Here is a 10700-nt window from a genome sequence, read left to right on the forward strand (position 1 = left end):
TCAGCTCAATCTGATTTCGGGAAGTGATACCTCAAAGCGGTCAATCACTCGTGAGTTCGGATCCGTCGCGATAGCACACACTGTGTATACGGAAAAGTATATTCACGTCAATCAAGTGATTTTCGAAGTGAAATCTCAATAATCATATCGAAGGTGATTCTTAATAAGACCACCCGCACTTCGGTGTTGGTACGTGGTTAGTTATCGACAGGGACGATTGTAAATTAGCACAATTAAGTTGGTGAAAAGCACAAAAGACGCTGCGATACGGACGCCATCAATCCCCTTGTATACGGGGATAGTGTCAGTGTAAGTGAAAGATCGCCACTCATCTGATCCCACTCACGGAGTGGAGAGACCGGAGAGACACTAGTGGACAATACGCTCAGAATCAGGAAAGTTACGAGAGCGAACGATCCTCATTCTCCACAGATCAGCGCAGAGAAGAATTAAGGGTTAACCTTTTCGTGCTGAAGTTTTTCATTATTGCCTCCGAATAGAAAATCATACCGCAAGTGATCCTTTCACAAAACCTGGTGCAATAAAAAACGGAACCAAGGAAAACCTCCCGACATGACGTCGGGAGGCGATTTTCCTCTCACTCCCTACGGGGAAACTGGAAATACCAGTTATGGATTTTGTAGCAGAGTAGACGGAATTTATGCCGGCCGGAGCTTTCCTGAGTATGGAGATATCCGTGGCGACTACGATCAGATTCGAGTGTTGCGACTAGAAGGAGTGGACCAAGCTCTACCTAAGAAACCGTTTGAAATTAGAAAAGCAGTCGAGGCGCACCTAGGTGCACATATCGAGCAAGCCAACCCTGAGGGAAAAGGAGTATCCTATATGATAAAATGGCGGAACCAAATGCAAGTCGAGAAAATGAAAAAGATGACGCAGTTACCGGACGGAACGAAAATCAAAATCACCGAACATCCTACAAGAAATCAGTGTCGATGCGTCGTGTACTGTCCTGAGTCAACAGAGTACACTACTGATGAATTGCTTAGAGAATTGAACGATCAAGGTGTAAGAGATCTCAGAAGAATCACTAGAAAAGATGGTGGCGACTACATTCCCACGCCGACCATCATTCTGACCATAGACGGAACTGTTGTACCACAAAGCATCAATTTCGGATACACGCCCCTACTATCCAACGCCGATGCTATGCTACGGATGCTGCGAGTATGGGCATCCTCGTAAGCGGTGCACGTCAAAAAATCTGTTTTGCAGTTTGTGCTGCGGAAATCACGCCAGCACACCGGAGATGCCGTGCCAAGAGAAGGTTTTCTGTAAACACTGTAAGAGTGATATGCATCCGGTCTCCAGCAAGAAGTGTCCGATATACCTCAAGGAGGTTGACATTCAACATCTTATGGTAGACTAGGGAGTCGGCTACCCGGCCGCTCGACGAATGTTCGAAGCAAATCATCGCACGAAGACCGTCGCTACCGTAGTTGCAGAAGGCAATGACGCTCGATTCGCCGAGCTCAATGCTAAATTTGATAAGCTCCTGCTTGAAACTGGTAAGAAAGATAACCAGATAGAGATCATGAGAATAAAGGCAGCCAAACGTGATCGTCAAATCGACGAGCTCTTCGAGTTGGTAAGAAACAAAGACGAACAATTAGCTGAGAAGAATGCTGAAATTGCAGCACTCAAGGCTGCGCTGACCGCCGCAAACATACCTGTCCCACCAACCGCCAAAACCAATGCGCCTACCCCAGCCAACACCCCGATTTCAACCAGTACAATTTCGAAGAAAAAAAAGAAAAACAAAAATGAAGCATCCCAGCCTAACTCAAGGTCTAGATCTCGATCACCCCAGGGACTGAATCACCGACATTGCGACAAGGACGAGCGCCAAAGCCGAGCTCCCTCCAGACCGAAAGGACGCTCTAAGCTTGACCCCAGCAATAATAAAAGTAACAGTAATAATCCGAAGACAGTCGCTCCCAAGCCTACGGACCAAAGTGACGAATTCAGAAAAGACCAAACCTGCTACATATCAGACAGCGAAGATAACATTCACTCGCAGACACAAATGACGCATGACACAAATCAGAAAGAACCGGAAATGGACATCTCTTCAGACGGGTCGATATACCTCGGCCTGCAGGAGGATCTCCTGTAAACAACATTCATCGATAAGTCCTCTCTGCGCGAAACGACATAACGAAAATAAAATAACTACCAATGCCTTCCACAACCAAAAATGTGGGCAGCTCCACGCGCATTAGTAGAAAGGACGACAATCACACCAACTGTACCGACAGAGACAAAAATGAAAACAGACCAACGATACACGAAAAAATCGCCTCGGGTAGCCGGGGCACTGCCGGTGCGGAAGTTTCTGGAGGACCGGGACCGGCAGATCACCCCCGGTACCAGATGGCCAACAGCAAGACGGACAAGCGGGTCTTACCCCCGTATCCCTTGCAGGACAACGCGGGAGACAAGACTACGTCTAAACACAGCGAGACGGACAAGCGGGCTCATACCTCGTAACCCTCGCAGGACAACGCGGGAATCGAAAACTCGGACACAGCCTCGGATAGTTGGCCCCCCCTGGTGCGGAAGTCAAAGGCCAACAGGAATCAGGGAATACCCCCCGGCGTCTGACGGCAATACACAACAACGATAAACATGAAGCTGTTCCTCGACGATCCGCTAGGATAGCAGCGCAGAATGCCCTCCCCTCGCAAATGATACGGAACACCATACCACTGGAAGCCACAATCTGCGCGTTAAAGTACGATCTGTGGAGAGCGAGAATTTACAACTCTGAAATGCCGGCCCCGGGACCACCTTTTCGGGCTCCACTCTACTCTTCCAAGCCTCTTTCGTCTCTGCCAGTAGCGGGGTCCTCACGGACTGCTGCTATTGGTGCAGCTCTATCAGGAAGCACCCACTGCCCCGAAAGAAAGGTTATGCGCGCTTACTGTACAACAAGCAACGATAGACCAAACCACCGGCAGCATAACACCTAAACACTTAAACGGAGAAGAGAAATTGGACGACCGCCAATACGCCTTCCGACCTGGGCGAGGTACAAACACGTACTGTGGCGTAATGCGACAAGCGATGGAAGACGCAATATCTAACGGGGAACACATCGAGCTCGCAGCACTTGATCTCTCGAAGGCATATAACCGAGCATGGACACCAGGTATACTACATCAGCTTATATAATGGAGCCTCAAAGGACGAATCTTGAGCTTCATCCAAGGTTTTTTACAAGATCGAACGTTCCAAGTTATTTTAGGGAACCACCGATCAGACACCTACCAGGAAAAAACAGGAGTTCCACAGGGATCCGTCCTTGCCGTTACTCTATTTCTGATCAGGATGAATGGGGTATTCCAGAAACTACCAGGCGGCATCCGGATATTCGTATATGCGGATGACATTGTCATCATGGTGGTTGGGGCAACGGTAAAGGCTATACGGAGAAAGCTGATACAGGCTGCATCTTATGTGGTTAAATGGGCAACGGATGCCGGTTTTGAATTGTCCGTCCCAAAAAGCGGATATATACACATTTGTGACTAACTACACCACGTCAGCAATACACCGGTGATCATCAACAAATTCCCAGGAAAAAAACCCTAAGGATATTAGGAGTAACCTTTGATCGCCAACTAAGCTTCAAGGCACATTTTGACAGCGTTAAGATGAACTGCAAAACGAGAGTTAACCTCCTAAAAGCCCTAGCGGGTAAACACGTGAACACTAATCGAACGACGAGATTGAAAATCAGCAGCGCCATCATCAACACCAGACTGACGTACGGCCTAGAGATCACAGGAATGAAAATAGATACCCTCATTCAAAAGTTATCTCCAGTGTACCAGAAAGCAATCCGGTTTACTTCCTTCAAGCCCAGGATTAGCAGCACGTGCGGAAGCAGGCTTCGGGCATTTCCTAACAAGAGCCATTTGCCACCGAACCATCGCGTTCCTTGAACAAACCGAACCGAATCGATCAAACGAGGACGGCTCATTAGCACAAGGAAGAGTTGGAATAGGAGTTTCAGGACCCGACATGGAAACCAGTCTTAGCCTCCCAAACCAACGTACAATATTTTCAGCTGAGGTAGCAGCAGCCCACACCGCAGCAGTCACCCAGGCTGAACGACCACTCGCCATACTCACAGACTTGGCCAGCGTTGTCACCGCGCTACAGTCCGACACGGTCTCACATCCATGGCTCCAACAACTACTGCTCGAAGTATCACCAGATACCACTTTCGTATGGATTCCAGGACATTACGGAATCAGTAGCAATGAGAAGGCTGACCACCTCGCCAAATTGGGTCGCAATCAGGAACGGTTTACTAACTCAATTCCAGCCACAGACCTGAAGTCATGGGTAACGAAGGTAATAGAGAAAAAATGGACAGAAAACTGGCTGAACACCGGTAGGGAAGGAACTAGGAAATATTTTCTAAGAAGGATAAAGATGGATACAACCCGATGGAACGATCCCCCAATCCAGCAGGAACAACGAACACTTTCACGCCTGAGAACAGGGCACACTTCATTCGCTTACAACATGAGTGGCGGAGAATTTAAGACGCAGTGCCCAACATGCAGAGTCCACCAGTCGGTGGAACACGTTTTATGCCACTGTCCACATTACCAAACTGCACGAAACAAACACGGAATCCCTGAGAGCATCGGGAACGCCCTAGGGAATCAACCGACAACAGCTGCAGCAGTGATACTGTATCTAAAAGATATTGGACTATACGAACAAACATAAAAAAAATGATTAAATACATCGAGATTGTCAACTTTTGCAAAAAGAGACGAACCAGTCGAAGACTGAAAGTCTCTATAATAAGAGAAAAAAAAAAGCGGTCAATGTTTCACTTTTTTGACTGATGAAAAATGCATAAAATGTTCAATACCGTTTTTTTATGTCAAATGTCGTTGAAATGCATAAAACGTTGAGATCTGATGTTATCTCACAAAAATTAAAAAAGCTTGGAAACTCTAAGTGATCCGTTTTGTCCTAGGACAGGACGTCACAAGTGGCTTCTAGTTATTCTTCTTTTCGTTCAAAATTGCCCTCATGAAACATTGTGATTTTTCTGCACGACGCAACAGTGCGCCTAATAAAATCGACCAATCAGAGAGGGCTTTCGCTTTGACAGAACTTTGGTTGATTTTTGATTTCTCCTGTCCTAGGTTTTGTCCACTTTTCAACAACCCGTTGTGAGTAATGTACAACAATAATTTTGAGTAATCAAGGATCAACTTAACTGGGCGTTACAAAGTGCATATTCACTAGTAATTGACAGTAGTTTATTATAATTACTAGTAAAAAAATATAACTGCTTGTAATTAAATTATACGCACGGCATTCGTAAGTAAGTAACCGTCAAACCACACTTCAAATGAACAAAGTAAACAATCTCATGCAAGGATATTTTTGTACCGAGTAGCAATACTCAGAGGGAGAGATATGCGAAGAGAATGTTGTGAGCCAAACAAACATGTCAAAATCGGAGCCAAACGAACATTGAAAGGTATTGCAATTCTTGCTATCAGGTACAAAAAAGGTTACATTTATTTTTACACGTTTTTCATGTTCTTTTGCTGAACAATGAATTGAGAATGCTTAGAAATTGCTTTATCACAGTGATTTTTAACTGGGGGTTCAAAGACCTATTGTATGGCCAACAAAATAATGATCAACTATGGTGAAAGTAAATAAAATTAAACATAGACATAAAATTTAACACCTTCACGGTTTTGTGGTGCACTTTATTGTTCCCCAGGACTTCCACTGTCACCATCAGTTCAACGAGTCGAATGAAAAAGTTAGTCAACGTTGCGCTTTGAGAAGAGATCTGGCACCTCTGAAATGCAAAACCTAGTTGCCAAACAGGCGATTTTTTCCATCGCTTATCTCTCTCTCTGAGTATCTCTAGTACCGAGTGAGTGTTGCGTCAAGTATACGTTTTTGAAAGTGTGAGGTACATTCTTGCAGAATTTTGTAATTCGATTACACGTACGAAATGACCATGGGAAATAAAATCATTTTTTCTGGTTTCCAGTATAGTTTAAAACAAAATATTACCAGAAGATTTGCCTTATTTACTACTTTGTGTTGAAGACGCTGTTTAATTTAGTATAAAGTGTCTAAAGTCTAAATCTAAATGCTCTATAAGGATTGTTAAATATGAATAAAGCAGTTTGAATTATATCATTCGATACAACTTGCGGTACAGTGAAAATAAAAGCTGTGGTAAAAGATTCTAACAACATCTCTTTCTAATGGCTATCCGGATTTTTGACAGTCAATTGAATTACACTAAAGTCGCTTTTTACGCGGGGGATACGTGCCGCGTAAATTCCGGAATCCGCGTAAAAAAAAACCAGCGTTAATTCTGCATTCCGAGTAAGGGAAACCGAAATCCGCGCAAAAAAAACCGCGTAAATTCCTTAATCCGCGTAAAAAACCGCGTAAATTCCGGAATCCGCGTAAAAAGCGACCTAAGTGTACATGAAACTGTAAACAAATTGGATATTTGTCTGCTATATTGAATACACATAATTTCACGAAGTGTAGCATCATCATAAAAACTAAAACGACATACTTTTGATACAGCCCTGTCGTTTTTTACGTGAGGCGAAGGGCGAAATGTCAAAATAACCCACCTTTGATGGTAATGATCTTGCATGGAACCTGAAATTGTCTATATTTGTCTCTTTTTCCCCTACAAGTCGTATGTCTATCCTTGCGTTCCTCACCCGGCCTTAGCTTGATGTAGTTTATAAATATTTTGATTGAAAAAGTACTCATCAGAGCAGCGATAGGAAAATCCCAATTTTATCCCAAAAATATAGTAACACGGGACATTGAGCAAGCACCAATAATGGATCTGCTGGGTTCTATACTTGGTTCAATGGATAAACCCCCGTCCATAGATAAAAAGGAAAAAGAAATGATCGAAAGTAAGTCGCAATTATTTCACGGCATGCTAAGTAGTGATCATTTTTGTTGGTTATTTCAGAACAAAAAAAGGAACTTGAGATGCTCAGAAATAAAGAGCGTGACGAACTGAATCGTTTTCGAAAATACTCCGAGGAACGCCTGGGCAGGCTTGTCAAAGATCCCGTGAGACAGTTTATGGAATTTCAGCCATTGGATAAAGTTCACCGTTCAGTGGTGTAAGAATCGTTCTGCTATTGAAAACTAGCGTCTGAGGAATCTTTCCGTTTTAGACATGATATCGCGGAAATCGGTGGCTTAGTTGCGATGAGCTTCGGGGTCGAGGGAGTCGATCGGTATATAGTGGTGTATAAAAAGGAACATTTACCCTCTGAAGATGAACTAGCAGCCCGTCGGAATGGCGATCCATGGAACAAACAAACTGCTGCAGAATACGCCCAAAAACGCAAACAGCAGAAACTACTAGCAGATGAACAACAGAGAGATACTTCGGACAAAAGTAATTTAAGTGTAGTACCTTCCAGTAATTACAAAGACAAGTATGCTCATTTGATCGGCCAAGAATCGGCACTACAGGCTGCAAAAAGGACAGAATCAAACAAGTCTTACGGTTATGGTAAGTTGCATTAGTCTAATAACATGACGCAATGAATAAGCATGTATTTTTCAGTCCCTAGTGAAAATAAGCGAGATATCCGTTCGATTGAACAAACAATGGCCGACATCCAAGCAAAAAAGAAATTAAAAGCGCAGCATGTTACTGCCAAAACTGAACCATCCGAGTGAACGTCTTATCAGGCAAAGACTTAACATTGTTCTTAAATTCGTAAGTGTTGTGCTATAATTTGTGAGTATGCGATAAATAATCGAATTTTAAACCACTAACTGTAAGTTAATAGCTCAACCATCGAATAATAGGTTCGAATTGCGTGTCATTTTGAGTGACTACCCAAGAAGCGACAAGAGGAAGTAGGTATGTTACAAAAATGTTGTTCTTGTACCTAGCTGCAATGTGTTTGCCCTACAAATTTGAAGCAAACAATTTTCCGGAATGTTAAAAAAAATAGTAACTAGACTGTCTCTAACAGCTGATTGAATATTCTCCTAAACTGTAAATTGCTTTTTGTTTATGGTGTTAATTTTAGAGTAATTTTTACGTTTGGCATTTCGACGAATGCTGAATTATGTGGGTACATTAACACAATAATTCAAGCTTTATTTGAACAAAAATCATGAATTAGTGTAGAACTCTACTTTTCCATGTTGGAAATCAATACCTATGCTTAATAGACGGGATTATGCACCGTACGCAAAAGTGTAATCATCTGCTGGATAATTGAGACTTGATAAAAAATGGAGCCTCATATTTTCATAGGCTAAAGATAGAATGCATAGAGAATGCTAACGAAAAAAATGACAAAATTTGAAGAGATTTTAGAGTTGCCATCGAACACATCAATTCATGATTCATTTCACATGTCGACGAATTAATTATTGTAATAGGGCTTTTAGGTTAAATAAATTGAAACGATATTCAATTTCACAGGCAATTCAGTAAATAGCAATAAATTAATCCTTCCTCTTATGTCGGACAATTACTACATGTGAATGATGAAATTGTACCCCCTACATATTGTTGTTCTTCCATCAATAAACCGATAGAATCGTTTAGTATTTAGTTATAATACGAAAAGAATAGCCTAGATTTTACTCACGTGTAAAAAAAGATAATCCTATCGTGGTCTACCACATGAACACTGCCTTTTCACGCAATATCCGAAGTCCATATCGGTTCCATTCGGCTTCGGTTATCCACAACTCCGCAGCGCTCTCTAGGCATGACATTATGGCGGCACCCTTCCATGAAGTAATTTCCTGATCGATATCTTTCGAACTTGTCACTATATTATGTTCCGATCGGTACACGAGTGGAATTTTCAACGCTACCCGATTCTGCAGCCAATTGCTAATGCCAGTAAATTTCATTCCCCCTCCAACAACCAAAATACATCCGTACATTTTACGCTTAAGTTCATCATTGGCTGCAAATTGATAAAAACTTTTAAAGAACACAATTAAAAAGAACCAGATTTCAAAAAACCTACGACAACGTTCTATGCTCTGCAGCACTGCTTGATCGATACCAATGACTTGTCCTCCGGGCATTATAAAATCTTTTTCACTAGCCTTGCCATCTTTTTCCTGTTCTAATCCCTCTACCACCATATCATCATCCTGATTTTCAGTATTTCCAACCCCACTTTCGTTGGCAGTCTGTTCCAAATTTTCTTTCCCTCTTCGACCAGTTTCTCGCAAATATTCCGCATCGAAACAATCTTCTGAATGTGGTTGGGCAGTACAAGGTTTCTGTGTTGTAGGGATTGACCTGTTTGCGCCTGTCACTGAGAACAGCTCCGTGTGAAATAGTCCCAAAGGAGCAACGATAGCTTCGTCACCTATTTGCAAAGTGTATTTGCATTTCGCTTTCTGCGGCTGCTGAACGGTGAAGGTTCGCTCTAACGAGCCGCAGACATCTAGATTAACGTGGCCATATTCCTCTTTAAGCTGTTTGAGCAAGAAAGCATCTTGCGGTTTGCTTTGGTTGCAATCTTTGTAAGGGAATGCACACTTTTGCAGCATCCAGAAAAACGATTGCGTTACATCTGCACCCCCATAAGCTAATCTCACTCTCGTGTTTGGATGCGAAATACCATCTTCTACGCAAGATACGGACGTTTTCTGATCGCCAACATCAACCACGCAAGCATAACCAAGCCCCGCACCAAACGTTGCTGAGACATGATCCTGTACAAGAAAGCAGCATCCAAAACCAATTTGGTTGAGAAGAAGCGTCGTTAATTCTTTCAAATGAGCTCTATTGTAAATATCCGGTATAACTAGTACCGCTTTAAAGCTCTTCAGATGTTTCAGGTCGATTCGTAGTTGATGCTTAAGAACATACTGCCAAATATCCAGCAAATCATTCATGACACCTGTTATAGACCCCCCGATATCTTTGTGAAGATTTAGCTCGCCTCGTCTGATGGGAAAGTGCAGATTGAACTCTCCTGCTGGATTCAACCATAGAATTTCTTCTCCAATAACCATGTCACCAGCTTGCTCATCCTTCCATTCAGCAGAAGCACTGCTGTCTAGTGTTTCCGCTAAAGAACGTCGGTTGAAGGCAGATATTTGCTGCGGTGGAGTAGCATACCGCCTGCGACCGTCCGATTGCACACAGGATTGCAACGTATGTGAAACCTAAAAACATGCATACTACAGCATGTGATTTGTTAACAGTCGAAAAACACACTCACTTGCAATCGACATTCTTCAAACTCTGGCAACGGATCTCTCGGTTGAGCAATCGGAGGTGGAAGTAAGCTGTCTCTATAGACCCTGCCATTCGGTTTGCGTCGACGAGCTATGGCATGGATAATTCGACATGGATTTACATCTGAAGCTCGTCCCATACGTAGGTACAACGATCCCGGATGGATCACGATGATATTTTGCGCTTGGAGGTGCTACATCAATAAATAGAATATAATATATTGCAGAGTATCTCCTACAGCTGCTCTATGAAAATGTACCTCCGGAGTATCCTTACAGTTTGCCATTTTAGATGAAATTTATTGAACTAAAAACCCGCTGTTTTATTATTTAACCTCGATGTGCAAAAAAATGTTTGTAAATTAAAAGCAGAGATGCCAGAAGTAGTGAAAAGACAAACC

At 42.8% G+C, this 10700-nt stretch overlaps 3 protein-coding genes across 4 annotated transcripts; 2 read left to right on the top strand and 1 right to left on the bottom strand.

Moving 5' to 3' along the window:
• The first annotated feature begins 4047 nt into the window (after positions 1–4047).
• Positions 4048–4767, top strand: LOC129720530 (uncharacterized). The gene has a single exon (XM_055672012.1). It carries the CDS (start codon positions 4048–4050, stop codon positions 4765–4767), a length of 720 nt encoding a protein of 239 aa, XP_055527987.1.
• A 1982-nt stretch (positions 4768–6749) lies between these two features.
• LOC129723241 (sperm-associated antigen 7) lies at positions 6750–8721 on the top strand. Of its 2 annotated transcripts, XM_055677331.1 has the most exons (5): positions 6750–6968; positions 7028–7184; positions 7239–7582; positions 7637–7792; positions 7859–8721. In XM_055677331.1, exons 1-4 carry the CDS (start codon positions 6890–6892, stop codon positions 7750–7752), a joined length of 696 nt encoding a protein of 231 aa, XP_055533306.1. In that variant the 5' UTR covers positions 6750–6889; the 3' UTR covers positions 7753–7792; positions 7859–8721. The 2 variants fall into 2 exon arrangements, with proteins under 2 accessions (XP_055533306.1, XP_055533305.1); XM_055677330.1 differs by having other exon boundaries at positions 7637–8721.
• LOC129723240 (actin-related protein 8) lies at positions 8710–10693 on the bottom strand. The gene is made up of 4 exons (XM_055677328.1): positions 10560–10693; positions 10284–10493; positions 9072–10227; positions 8710–9008 (listed from the first exon to the last, which is right to left on the bottom strand). The coding sequence occupies exons 1-4, from the start codon at positions 10584–10586 to the stop codon at positions 8710–8712; spliced, it is 1692 nt and encodes a 563-aa protein (XP_055533303.1). The 5' UTR covers positions 10587–10693.
• Positions 10694–10700: the final 7 nt, after the last annotated feature.

This window comes from Wyeomyia smithii, chromosome 2 (genome assembly GCF_029784165.1).
Source record: "Wyeomyia smithii strain HCP4-BCI-WySm-NY-G18 chromosome 2, ASM2978416v1, whole genome shotgun sequence".
Taxonomy (NCBI): domain Eukaryota; kingdom Metazoa; phylum Arthropoda; class Insecta; order Diptera; family Culicidae; genus Wyeomyia; species Wyeomyia smithii.

Bases quoted from the DNA above. Each gene is read 5' to 3' on its own strand.
- LOC129723240 (XM_055677328.1), bottom strand. From the start codon at position 10,586: ATGGCAAACTGTAAGGATACTCCGGAG. The intron at 10,494-10,559 runs GTACATTTTCAT...TTATTGATGTAG, and splicing joins ACTGTAAGGATACTCCGGAG to CACCTCCAAGCGCAAAATAT. The intron at 10,228-10,283 runs GTGAGTGTGTTT...GCATGTTTTTAG, and splicing joins TTGAAGAATGTCGATTGCAA to GTTTCACATACGTTGCAATC.
- LOC129720530 (XM_055672012.1), top strand. From the start codon at position 4,048: ATGGAAACCAGTCTTAGCCTCCCAAACCAACGTACAATATTTTCAGCT.
- LOC129723241 (XM_055677330.1), top strand. From the start codon at position 6,890: ATGGATCTGCTGGGTTCTATACTTGGTTCAATGGATAAACCCCCGTCC. The intron at 6,969-7,027 runs GTAAGTCGCAAT...TGGTTATTTCAG, and splicing joins GGAAAAAGAAATGATCGAAA to AACAAAAAAAGGAACTTGAG. The intron at 7,583-7,636 runs GTAAGTTGCATT...TGTATTTTTCAG, and splicing joins AAACAAGTCTTACGGTTATG to TCCCTAGTGAAAATAAGCGA.